The sequence below is a fragment of the Tyto alba genome, unplaced genomic scaffold (genome assembly GCF_018691265.1).
Source record: "Tyto alba isolate M040663 unplaced genomic scaffold, T.alba_DEE_v4.0 Super-Scaffold_2, whole genome shotgun sequence".
Taxonomy (NCBI): Eukaryota; Metazoa; Chordata; class Aves; order Strigiformes; family Tytonidae; genus Tyto; species Tyto alba.
The window spans coordinates 71,754,771-71,768,803 of NW_024881282.1; the positions used below are offsets into that span (position 1 = coordinate 71,754,771).

Below are 14,033 nucleotides of genomic sequence, written 5' to 3' on the forward strand. Positions count from 1 at the left end.
TACCAATTCTTAACATGTTAATTTCTTAGACAAGTTACAATGTTATTTCAGTATTTGAAAAGGACTACCTAAATGTAAATGGTGACTAAGGTGCTAAACAACAGTAACAAAATATAGTATCAGCCTCTTCACAGCCATTCTGTGATAGACCTAAAATTTTCTCATGCAGTGGCCTGAATCATCCATTATAGTTCTCAATTGTCTATGTCCTGGGCCCTCCATTTTTAAAACTCATGTCTTTTTTGTTTTTGAGGAGACTGATGAGAATCTTACCCCTATATAAAATTATAATTTGTACTGATGTAGTGGAAAATTATGGAATTTGGAAAGAATTTCAAATAAAAACTGTTTTGTTTTGTTTTTAAATCAGAACCACTTAATAATTTAGGCACTCCTTAAAATGCAGCTTTTAAGGTTTTGAAACTTGAACAGTTTTAGATGTCCACATTTTTTTGGGTGGGTTCAAACTATGACATAGTAATCAATGAACTCCCCAAGTTACACATGTGGTTTTATTTACATTTCAGAGTCCTGTTCTCAAAGTATAGAAAAAATGAAGATGACCCATGCAGTTTTTTTGTTTTGGTTTGTTTTTTTTTACTGAAAACAGGATTTATACCACAAAACCATGAAATAGATGATTAGAAACTTATTATTATTGCCTCAGGTAAAATTTGATTTTGTTTACTTACTCAAAGTGACAGTTCAGACCTCAAATAGATCAGAACGTAGCTTATTTTACAGTAAACTAAGAGACTTTAAATATAGATTAACCCATATCACAAAGAAAAATTATAGTTCCTAAACATTGATCAGTAAGCCAGTTTTACCTCACTGAATCTAAATCTCTACTGTCCCTAAGTTAGCATAGTAAGGCAGGACTGAATGTTAGAGGCAACTTCCCAATATGAATATAAATTAATAAAAAGGCATCCTAAAAGAAGAGATATCTCAATAAATCCAATCTATCTGAAATTGAGTTTATTTATTTATAAAATAATTGCAATATCTTTAAAATAGACCACCCAGAAATAGGTATTCATATTTTCTGTAACTTTATAAAGCACAATGAAATGTGAGGCTATTATAATTCCCCATTAAAATCTGAAAATATATGTCCTAAAAGAGAAGAACAGAACCTAATTTTCTGTATTTGCTTCCATGGAATTACCTAAGATGTTAACAAATTATGATTTCAACTTAGACATTTCACTCCAAGTTATTATTGGAGTAAACTGTGGTGTCTTTTCAGGCAGTGTGAATCACTGAACATAAGTAGAATCAGTATTCAGCATTCAGGAAAGAGGAAGGCATCTAGTCTCTTTAAGGTAATTCTTCAAGATTCTCCCAGCTCCTTTAAATATGAAGTCTACAGAAATCACAAAACCTTTGTTAACATTTTGGATTTAGGACTTGAAGATCAGTTATTTGCCACTAAGAAGTGTTTATTGATAAGGATGATGGAGAACAGAATGGGTGAGTTTCAGTACATTTCTACAACAAAGGAGTGCACAGCTTTGAAAAGACTGTACTAGTTGAAGCAGTACTAATATGCTAGAGAACTTGCATATTCTGAAGCAATATCATGGCCTCAAATTATTTAGGTTCTTCAGCTTCATGAGGATTCTAGTTCTATTTAGCCTCCTCTGTGTGTGGAGGACTTTAGACGTGGGACCATGAAGACCACACCACCACTCTAGTTGTAAACTTGTCTTGAGCTAGTATTCTTTTCTAACACAGGAATTAGAAACATGACTTTTAACCTCTCTGAGACTTAAGACATCCAACTCACATGCTAACTTGCCTGGAAATTAAGAGAAAATAATCTAGTTCCAGTACTGCATTGATGACCATTTGTAAATTATGATACCTTTTGTAAACAACTAGAGTAATGGAAACTGCTCAGAGCATAAAAATCTCTCAAAAGCCATGGAAATAAACAACAGGTTGAGTCCAGGTTTTAGGGTAGAAATTTATAGAGTGTACACTGAAGCACATGGCTATGACATGTCAAGTATTGATATTTTCTCTCATAATTAATGCTAGTACTACTGGGAAGAATATAATGTTAATACAAAAAATACTAGAGGGCTCAGTTAAAGCACTGGACCGTAACTAGGACTGATCCTGTAGATATGCAGTTACATTAGAATGATATGTCAATTATGAATAACCTAGTTCTGGTAGTTCATATGTACAGTCACACATCCAAATATCATGATTTTTTGACCTTAACAATGTCTGCAAAAAACATTTTGAAGAAGGTGTTTATGTTCTACCCTCTCTCAACTTAGTATATAAATATAAAAGGTAGAACATAGAAATGTTTTAACATATAAAAGGTATTTCAGGCTAGCTTCCAATTATGTGGTAGTGGTCTCAGAAAACTACTCAAATAGACATTTCAGGACCATCCTACTGAGACCTGAGTTAGTTTTAGAGGACTTTGTGATACATAATGCTTGATGAAGCAATAGTGTCAGAGATCATGAAGTTCTGGCTGACAGCAAGAGTTAAGAATACAGATGGTTCTTAGTGACAATAAGGATAGTGATTTTCTTAAACAAGATTTCTAGAAATACAACAAGAAATTCAGAGTGAGAATGGCTGAGGATGTTCTGCAAGAGAATTAGGCTGAGATATTCACCACATAATTGCATTTGTGAGAGTCCTTTCTGCTGCTGCTAATATCTCTCACAAGGCAGTGGCGTGCATGATATCATGAAGAGGGCCACACAGAAAATGAGAAGACAAAGACATTGGAACTCACAACTGTGTATGTACATGGACTTTGAAGCAAGGATGTACTCCTGGTCCCATAGCTTAAATGTAGCCAAAGATTCTGATTCCACAACAGTCTTGGCTATGAATGATGAAAAATTCAGGATCACAACTTCCTGCATGTTTCTAAAAGCTGTTATTTGGATTGGGATGAGGGGTTACACCAGCCTCAAGGAAGATATCTTCTGTAACCTTGGTCTGTAGGTAGTGTTCCTGTTACAGTTAGGACAGTGACAGAACTCAGTAGATGAACTGCTGACAAGTGTATTTCATGTTTCTGTTTCATAAGTTGACCACTTCTGACAAAGGGGAAGAGGGAAACTTAATTCGGCATGGCATGCATGCCTGAATCATTCCACTACTCTAATTTGGTGCTGCCTGAAAGCTTATTTTGGTGGGTATTGCGTCCTGGATTGATACGGAACTAGAACTGGTGGGATGTCAAAAAACTTCCAAAAATGACTTAACCAAATAAAATCAGCTGACCTGTGGAGATGTGAGATGCACATTTAGAAACACTCAGAGCTGGAATGTAGGTGAGGCTAAGTACAGGAATACCAGGGCTATGTGAATATCTGACAACAACATGAATATAACCAATAATGACATATATAAATAAGAGTATTTTTATTTTTAAGTTACTCTGAACTTCTAAACCTCTTAAAATATTAACCCAGGACTCTCAAATTCACTATGGTAGGTAGCTAAGGATTGTTAATCTTATTTTTACTGCTGGGGAAACTGAGGCAGAGAGGTTCAGTGACTTACCCAAGGCCACAGAGGGAGTCACTGTCAGAGCCGGGATTAGAGCTCAGGAGTTTCTGGCTCCCAGTCCCAAGCTCAGACCACTAGACCATGGCCTCAGGACATTTCCAGCTGGTCTTCAGTCTAAAAAAAAGTAAATTCTCAAGTATGTTACAAATATGTAACATATATATATTTCTTTTTACTTTGAATGTAATGGTATGAATGAGAACACATTGCTTGTAAGTCAGTGATGAAAAGCAAACCAGTACATTTTATGTGAGTTACCTTTATCATACATATGTGTATGATAAAGTTCTACAGAAGAATCTTGATTTAAATTGCAGCCAGTATGAACAGCTATTGTATTTTTCAGGGTAAGGAACAAATTGCCTTTCCAACCCAGCCAGCATGTCATTTATATTAATGGTGAGGAATGCTAAGTTGCTCTGTCTGTAAGTAAACTCTATTAAGAAAGTCACGTCCCTTGGTGAAGCTAGATCCTTAGTAAATTTTACTAGCTAAGCACTGAGCTTCATGTCAGAGTAATTACACCTTTTATCCACTGCGAGCTCTCTTTTACCTTCTTCATACTCTGTAATTTCCCACTTCAGCTAATTTAGCAGTAAAATCACAAAGGTTTTAAAAGGTTAGCTACCAAGGGACTGGCACAAGAATGTTCTGTTAAGCTCCATGTATTGAAATCACATCATGTAGAAGAAGGAATTAATTAAGTAACAATTAGGTAGTGATGGATCATTGACAACATATATACACTTTGGTGCTAAAATTAATCTCCCCTGTAAATCTTGTGTATCTTCTAATCTATAAACTGGCAAGTTTTATACTTGAAATATAAAATGGACAGGCTCTTCAGCAATATCTTAAGAAAAAAAGGTGTATCTTCTGGCACTATGAAAACTACATACTATTTTAAAAAATCATATAGAGGTTTTTTGTTTTGTTTTGTTTTGTTTTGTTTTGTTTTTTAAGAATTGAAAGAGTAATGAGAATAGCAAAAGAAGAAGAAATTTTTAAGGCAGGTGATTTTAAAGTCACTGTAAGGACAGTAGTTATATGAAAGTACTGGGTATGTTGGAAGTGCTAACAATTGTGTAGTATTCTCTTGCTACCTTCTTTTATAAATTGCCATATTGTTTCCTTGTATTGACAGTCAGCTGCTTAATACATAGATTGGCAGTTAGCCCAGTCAATCCTCAATTCTAAAAGCCTCTTAGCAGATGAAAAATCTTTGGTTCATTCACACCTTGTAGAAAGGATGACAGGGCAGAAGTGACATCCAGATCCATTTAGAGTATATTTTGAGTCTGATTTTCCTTTGCCTTGCACCTTGTGTAGTCATTTATAGCTGTGCAAAGTGAGCACAAAATGGATATAAAACACTGCTACCTATGTGAGAAGAGGATTCTGGTTTGCTTGTATCATTTCCAGAGGTGATCACAAAAAGTGCCAGGCAGTGAAAAATCTGGCTCTGCATAGAATGTCTAAACAATTTTGACACAAAGCATTAGGTAGCAGCAGTGCTTTCAAAACAATTTACAGAAATTGCACTTTTTCTTTAGAGCAGTGGGTATTTTAATTTGCTGTTTGCTTGGTATTTTCATAGAAAAAATATTAAGTTTATCTACAGAAAATGAATCTTACTTTTTCCTCTTTTTGGTAGAAACATATTTAACTGTGAGTCCTAAACTATATTCTCACATAAAAAGAACTCATGTCCTACATAAGATATCCACTAGTTCTACCTTTCCACATGCTACTTCTAAACTCAGTACTTAAAAAGTTACACACCTACACCACCTCCTGGAATCAATGCGAAAGCTGGTACTATCACAACAGCTGGGCTCAGTCCATCAGAGTTCAATACTGTTCTGGCTTTGGTATGGGTGGCAAATTATTTCTCAGCATTTACCATACAGTGATATTTACGCTATATGATCTACCACCGCTATGATAATGCAAGACCTAGTATTTTCAAGATAGAAACTTTTAGCAGGAAAGGCCTGCAAACATTAGATTAACAAATGTGTGTTAATAAAATGAATAGTTACCAAATTAAAGACCTAATCTGGCTGCCGCTGGAGATGTGGTCAATAAGTATTTCTACTTAATAACAGACATTTAGTGTATAATAATTAATTCAATATGTTTGGACATTTATTTCCCTATATTACCTGGTGGCCACTTTTCTGGCCCTTCCCAGCCAGAATCCTTCCCATCCACTTAGGTGCCACAGTAGGCCTGCCAACTCAGATGTGTTGATTAGAAGCAGAAATATAAATTACTTGACTGCGTCAGCAGTTGTTGACCTATGAGTACTGATACAGTAAATAAAGTCTCTTGGTGTTTCTGTTAGAAACTTTATTTTCTTTTAATTACAGTCATTCACTTCATAAAGTCATCCTAAAACATAATTCCCAAACCTATTACCATGGCCCAAAGCTTACCCTTCAACCAAGTATCTAAAAAACAAATGAACATATTTTTGTTATTCTTAATATTTTAGTAATACTGTATTATAGATTAAGTTTTCTTGGGCTTTTTTTTTCTTTTTCTATTTTTTTTTTCTTTTTTTCCCCTTCCCCTTACTGATTCAGTGCTTCTTTAAGTATTCTAAGTTGCCAGTCTGGCTTGACTGAAAAGTACTGTGTGTTTGTTGTGTGTCTGCATGTACAATACCAACTGTTGAAGACTGCTTTATGTTAGATGAGGCTTATGCTCAGAGCTGTTCTACAGTTGGCTCTCTGGCAGAATCTCTCCTCACCAATGCAATGATGTCTCTGTGTGGGGGAGAGTCTGTTTTATAATACTACACTTGCCATGGCCTTAATTTTACTGATGGGGTATGATTATGATTTCATTTACAGTAATCAAAATCATGAGTCATTCCATTCATGTCAATAGCATTAAAGATCTATACAGACAAGTAAGAGTTCAGAATCAGGCTTCTGGTGTTTAATCTAAAAGGATATCTGAATCACTTCGTTAAAGATAGATATTGAAGTATAGATCCTCTGCTTACTTTGCATTACTCAGTCATGCCATTAGCATAAAACATCAAATAAAGAACTATAATGACAGCTGGCAATGTGTCACAGTACATGGGTTTTCTGTTTACCTTGGGTACAGAAAATACTCATGAATTAACGAGATTTAAGGTAATATTTCAAGTATAACAAAGTTACCATATTAAGTCTCCTTGCCCTTGGAAGTTGACATTAATGTTTCAAAAACTTATTTCCTTTTTTTTTTTTTTTTAATGTCATTTTTACATAACTTAATTGTAAAAGATCTAAAGGCAAACAAGATTTAAGTAAGACCTCAGAGACTGAATTAAGTTTTATAGCCCTGTCCATAATGAATATTATGTCTGGTAAATACAGGAACATCAAAACAGTGATCACAATTCATAAAGTTTGTTTTGTAGGTATTTCATAAAGCACTATAAAATTTTCATTCCTTTTTAAATGTGAAAAACAAATGTTAAATTTCCAAAATATAGGCATTCTAAAACAATAAAAGGTTTGTACTGGTGTCTGTCTCCTTCTCAGACAGAGAAATTGAGCAGGGGATGATGGGCCTTAATTTAGTCCTCACTGATAAGTACTTTTAAGACTAAATATTCTTGAAATTGCACTCATTTAAATTACACTCAAGCTTCATGTAAATCTAAAAAAAGATTCTAGGGGAGAAAAATAATTTCAGGAAGTCTATCAAGCTATCAGAATATTGTTCTATTATATGTCTTCAGATTTTTTCCATTTTTTAAGTCAAAGAATTATTGGCATTTGAGAACATTTTCTAGAAATCTCATTGATATATTACAGGCCCTAGAAACCATTACTGTTGTATATGCTCTCAGCTTCACTACAAGTACATGCCCCAAAACACCAAATCAAAGTTGAGGGTTTTATCAACAAACCATGATCAAAAGGAAGCCGAAAGAAGGAATCTCTTACTATGTTTTCTATAGGTCTTATTGATTGTCTTACTGAAAACTAAAGATCTGTGCATCTTGCTTTTACAGTATACTGGGAATAGCAAAAATATTTTCTCCCCTATTCCCAGTGAAAGCTTTCTTTTTGCCCTGCTAGACCATGTGTTCAGTTTTATACTCTACACTTCTTCAGCATAAGAAAATTCTTGTACAGTGAAGCAATAAGATATTGTCTTCAGGCTGAATACAAATGTTTGTTAAACCACTGGTGCCTTTTAAGAAAACCTTGATATAATTTCCACTCTTAGTAACTGTGGGAATCACACATTTTTCTTGTCTTTGTGATCATATTGCTGTGCATTTCAGTAAGCACACTTGAGCACATAGCTTAATTATAAGGAAACAGACTTTACATATCTGTGCTGAAAACCAGCTGGAAATCTCACTCTGTTTTTCAATAAACTAAAGTGAATGAGAAACTCAAGAAATATAGAACAAAGAAGTCACCTACCGTGGTTGTCTTTATCCGTCCTCCTGGTTGTGTACAGGTCCAGCCTGATTTATTGATTAGCAAATCACAGCCTTCTCCTTCTAAACATGGAAGCATTTCACACCACTGTTTTGTTTTGATAATTCGTGCTATGGAACAGAAAAGAAAAAAAAAAAAAAACAAAAACAACCAAAAACAATTGGCAGGAGAATTCACATTTCACTTATCTCTAAACACTCTCTCATTTGAGTTGTCTATTTTCATCATCTGACAATTCAGCCATAGGTTATGATGTAGATAGTCCTAGGCAATTTACAAAATTATTTACAACACCTGCTGTGTCAACAAATCTCATAATAAAAATAGAACTTAAAAACCAACAATAAAACAAAAGACAGCTCTGTTGTAAATTGAAAGAACATAGAAGTTATCTAATTTTCTAATTCCATGCTCCTTACAGCCAAGGAAATATTGTTGTGGGGGCCTATCTTAGGCTTACTATCCTAACTAATCATTGTGGTAGCCCAAACGTGACCTACAACAGGGATCCATTGGGTTAGACTCCATATAAACCTGACCAGACAATCCTTATCCTGACGTGCTTACAGTGCAAATAGACATAAGACACACAGTGGAGAGACAAAAGCTATAATAAATGGGTAGAGGGGTCAACGTAATGACAGCAATTGTGAAATTCTGTGATATTTGCAGTGATAGGGGCATAGTTAGGGGCAGGAACTAGGAACATAAGAACGACAGGTGTTGAATGCAGTAAAGGTTGGGAAATCATGGGGAAGGAGACAATAAGCAGAGGGACAAGACTGGAAGAAACACCCTATTATCCTATTACTACAAGCGAAAGGAAGTCTAGACAGGAAGGTCCCTAGCTGACTGGAAGGTGGTGTGTTGTGTGCTTTTGTGTGCTTTGTGGCTCCTCTTAATGCTTGCGTCTCTGGTAAGCTAGTTCTGCATAATTTCCTCAAGGTCACATACAACAAATAGTCTTGGAACAATAGATCTCTGAGTGCATTAAAGTAGATGCAGAGGAGTTGTAGGGAAAAATTTTTCTTCAAGGCAGGGAGAAAAGGGGCTTTAATTCCTGTAGACTTCTTTTGAGTTCATCTCTAGTATATTCGTTCCTTCTCATAGAATATTAAGCAATATGACTAATATTCAATATTTCATCATTCTTTCACTCTCCTCCTGTATGCAAAATTACAGGGTGGAATGTTAGCTCGCGATATTTTTATAAAATACATATAGAGAGATACACTCACTCGTATGGTGCCATATACTCATGCTAAACAAGAGGTAAGGTCCCCCCAAAAATCTATATTTTGCTCTGACTGTAAGTCTCACAGTCCACAGAAAATGGTCCTCAGTTCCTTCAGAGATTATCTCAACAATCCTGGACTAGACTACAAGAAAGCTTCGCCACCTCAGGTTGTACATAAGCATCCCAGGATTCAAGGGCAGAACAAGTTCCACATACAGGGACACAGATCACGTCTTCCTCTGTGTTGATGTGTGACACCAGTACACCCAATCTATCTTCAACAGTCATGAGCCCAATAAAATAGAAGTACAGGAGAAACACTTAGCAAGAGAAGCGTAGAAGAAGATTCTGATGCTCCAAATTAATTTGGGGTCCAAGGAGGGTAAATGTGGGCATGTATACTCAGTGGCAGTTGCACCTCTTTATGCTCACCTGAATGCATGATTCAGCCTCCCTACACCCTTGACTTTCTCTGTCTGGAACTACCTAAGAATACACTTCCCAATGCCACAGGTCCATGGCAAGAAATAGAAGTGTAATTTAAAGTCTTTAATAAAATCCTTTCCAATACTATGACATGAAACAACTTGTGTCCTCAGTCCCGGTACAGTTGTTGGTAAGCTCTAGCAATATAAAGACACTGATTTCTTTCAGGGGAAGCTCAATCTGAAATTCATATTAAGATTTTCATTACAAAAAACACTTTAGCTCCCAAATGTCTACATAGGAATTTGCACTGTTCATTAGGCAATATATATATATCACTGGAGGATTGATTCCCAAACAATTTTTGTAACTACAATTTTTTAAAGCAAATCCAGTGGGTTTTTACAGCACATAATATACAGAAATATGGATTGTGCTTGGAGTCCATAGGTACTGCTCTGTTGAGAACTGGATCATATCAGTTTTCAAGGCTAACATCTCCTGTGTAACAGATAATAGCCTCATCCTTTCTGAGTGAAGGCATGGCTCCAGTTGAAGGCTTTACAGAAAAAACTCAGTAAAATGTTAACACCAAATGTCGTCATCCATTTTCATGCATATATTTTGCAATTTACATATCGAAATGGCTATTTCTATCAATGCTGCAACAATATGAAGGATCACTGAAAGACTGAATAGTCAGTTAAACTCAAAAATATGTACTAGATTGCCTCTACTATCTCAGGTAGGAGGTTTTCCTGAAAACATAACTTGAACTAAATATTTCTCTCCTCTGTGAATATATGGAGACCTTGCTCCGGATATTGGCTACATCCACGCTAATTTAGAACACACCAAGAGTATTTTAAAGAACATAAAGTCTAAACTGTCTCTGTGTTAAGTGTATAGACTAACTAATGCATTTAGGCCTTGAGAATCGGAACAACCTCTTTTGCAGGGAAAAAGTAGTCAGCTCACATGGTTTAAAACAAACCAGTATCAAAACAGTTTATTAATATATTAATGACACATAGCCAGCTGCAGTGCAGGATCAGTACTAGTAATACAAAAAACTAAACCATAGTACTAGACACGAAATGTTCATAAAAGTTGGAAATTCCTAAACACCCCCTCTGAACTAACTGCGGCCCCCCTCTGCCACAGGCTGGCATTCTGCTGCCCCCCCAACTCCCCCCCCCCCCTCAGTGGCGTGGGTGCCCCCCCCCCTCCCGGGCAGCTGTGCCCAGGCACACACCGCTGCGGGGGGGGGTCTCTCCCCACGTTACAGAGCTTCGCAGTCTTTTTACCCAGCTTTCCAAGCTGACCCCTGCTTTGCTTCAAAAGCCTCACAAACAGACTGGCTCTCACATCCCCGGCTCAACAAGCCTTCTTCTCCAAGCCTCTCAACAAAAGCCGGCTGGGCGGGCACCCTCACACTTCAGTAAAAAGTAAAGTCTATACAGACACATCGTTCTGTTACACACATGTAGTCATGGTTGCAAAAGGAAAGCCATCTTCACGTCTGTGGGATTACATCTGTCATTGCATTTGCACTTTTCAGTTCGTCCACTATATCAGAGTATCACTGTGAAGTTAAATATATAGTCTAGGGAGGGAGAAAAGTATACAATGATTTTATCAGCACAATATCAAGAATTTCTATGAGCAATTGAAACAGAGTTACACTAGTCAAAGCAAAGGAACACTGTGTATTTCCTGAGGCAGTAGAGTTGCCTCTTTACTGTGTATATTCACCAGGGGTGAAATTCAGCCCCCTGCAGACAAGACAGCAAAAAGCCTATCAGATTCTTCAAATCCACTCCAAGATCCATTATAAAGAATTAAGTGGCACTTAAATGATGCATAGGCTTTGTTCAGACCTTCTTCAAAGAACTGAATTTCATCTTAAGAATCTAAGCTGACACTACTTTGCATCTCCTAGGAAGGGCTGTGCCCCTTCACTTAAACTGAAGTTAATAGGAACTGACGGCGCTCAGAACATGGTAGAATTGCTTTCCCGGGTAATATCATTTGAACTAGAGAACAAATAGACTCTACCCAAGGGGTTTTCACACAAACAGTTCTGAAGTGTTGCAAGCAGGCAGAGGTTATATCAACACGACACCAAGCTACACTCCAATGTTCTTAAATGTTTTGTTAGAGCAATTTGCAATGGATTTCCAGTTATTAGTAAAACATAAATAAATAAAAGTCTCTATTCATGATCAGTATAGTCCAATTTAAGACCGTTCGACTGAGAAGCGTTTCAGAACAACACAGCTTTTCTGCTAAATACTGCAACTGGATGCATTTGGATCCCACCTGGTTTAACATTATATACATACTTTCCTATAGAAAATCAGCTCTATTTTCTATACTTTCTTTTCACACATTCACTTTACATTCGGGCAGTTATCAATTGCTGCATCTCTAGTCAATTTCATAACTGAAAATCATGAACTATTTGTAATAGCAAAAAAAGTGAGATACAAAAACTTACAGCCATCTAAAATATGTTAGATTAAAACACTCAGATTGTTACAGTTTCTCTTTTTTTTTTTTTTTTTTTAATGTTGGAGAATGAACTTGGAAATAAAAAAGTTTTGGTCTGTTTTTTTTTTTTTTTTTTTTTTTTAATTATTATTTAATTGAATAAGAATATAGATTAAAACAGCATTTGGGTACTGAGACTTATGATTTCAGAATAGAGCATGCTCCCTATGCATAAAAGATGGTGTGTGAAATGAATATTTACAAATCCTAATGTAAAAAAAAAAAAATGATTTAGTTGATGTTTACCAGGCAATTCCAGATGCCTGGAATAGCAAATGGAAGATACTTTGCAGTGGGGAGTAGGGAAAATTTCTCCTCAGCCCAAGCAGAATACATCATTTTGAAATATAGTTCTTAAATAAGATCTTAGCTCACCTATACTTTTTGTAGAATTACCTCCTTTATATTATTTTTTTCAAGAACTTGTAGCACTTAATGCAAGATGTAAAGATTGCATTAGAGAAAATATTTCCTTTTTTATTTTCATACATTATTTCACTGTTATTTTCCTTGAACCATGAAAAAAGTTGATTAGTATAGGTGATTCCCAAAGTTCAGAAATGCCTTTGGATTCATCAGTTTAGATGTAGCTGTGATGTAGGAGTTTAGATGTGTTCATCTCTTGTCCTAATAACTCTGAACAACACCCACATATTTTATCATTAATCACCTTTCACTGATTCCAACTGGTTACAGTCATCCCACTTCTCTCCCATCTTCTCTGTTCTCCTTACCTCATATCTTCCACTTTTCCTTCTTCCATTTTTTTCAACTGTAGTCTTTTGCTCCAATCATTTCTCTTCTCTGCCTGATTGAGTACATATACAGTACCTACATATCAAAGATCCTAAAACACTTTGCAGAGCTTATTATGTTTAGATGGTTTTACCTATGACTTGTAAGTGCTGTTTATTGTCCCAATTTTGCACAGAGGTTAATCAACTTGACTAAGGTCACATAAGAAATTTGTTGCAGAACTGTAAACAAAACCTCTGAATTCTTAGTGCTCACTAGCCTGGAGACCCTTCTCTGTCCCATTTTCCTTCAGAAAGAGAGTGTGCTTTTATACATATATATAAGAAATTAATAACAACAAAATGTATGCAAAGTAATAGGCTTTTAAAAACATATATCAGTTAAATTGCAGAAGCAGTAAAGAGGCCAGCAGAAACACAGACTGAATCACAGTACTTTAAAAAGACATTGCAATTATGAACTGTCTTTAGAGCAGCAATTTGACTGTAATACTGTATAAGCCCCAAACATTAATCTATTTTACTGTACAACAAGGAAACATCACAAACCTTGGATACCTTTTACAGCAGTCCTTTTGCTCCACTTAAAAAAAGTGGAAGCAGTGCTAATTTGCAAAGAGTTAGTTCATCTCAATTATTTATAGGCCATCTAGACCAAAGACTGTTTAGTTCTAAGAACAGCAATATAGCAATGTCTAGACATCCATTTTATCATTTAGCTCTTGCTGTCAAGACTGGGAGGGATACTTGAGCTGAAGTTGAGAAACATATGGAAAAAAAGTGATCTCCTGCGGGCTACAGAGAGGCTACAAATTGAGACCAGGTAACTAGATGAAGAGTAAAAGACTGAATGACAGGGCAGAGGCTTTTCCTGCAGCTCACCCCAATAATAGTTCCAGTAAGGGAGAAATCTTATTGCAACCCCAGGGTCGAGAAGACACCTTCAATAGCAACCTGTTCCCTGAAAAAGGATGGAAATCTTGGTTTACCATAAACAAGGCAGATTGCACTGTGCACAATGTGTATTTGGGAGGATCAGGATAATATATA

General features: G+C 36.0%; 1 protein-coding gene across 8 annotated transcripts in view; it reads right to left on the minus strand.

Moving 5' to 3' along the window:
• The window catches only part of TAFA5 (TAFA chemokine like family member 5), a 494,345-nt gene that overhangs the window by 71,449 nt on the left and 408,863 nt on the right, over window positions 1-14,033 (minus strand). For 4 of the 8 annotated variants that reach the window (XR_004406011.2, XR_004406010.2, XR_004406013.2 and 1 more), the window contains 2 exons: window positions 7,995-8,122; window positions 3,550-3,669 (listed from right to left, as the gene is read on the minus strand). The exons of 2 other annotated variants lie outside the window; for them this stretch is intronic. Coding sequence is in view for 1 of the 6 variants with exons in the window: in XM_032985108.2 (XP_032840999.1) it covers window positions 7,995-8,122 (128 nt within the window). In the remaining 5 variants the exon portion in view is untranslated. The remainder of the gene's footprint in view (window positions 1-3,549; window positions 3,670-7,994; window positions 8,123-14,033) is intronic. 2 more of the 8 variants (XR_004406012.2, XM_032985108.2) reach the window with 1 other exon arrangement.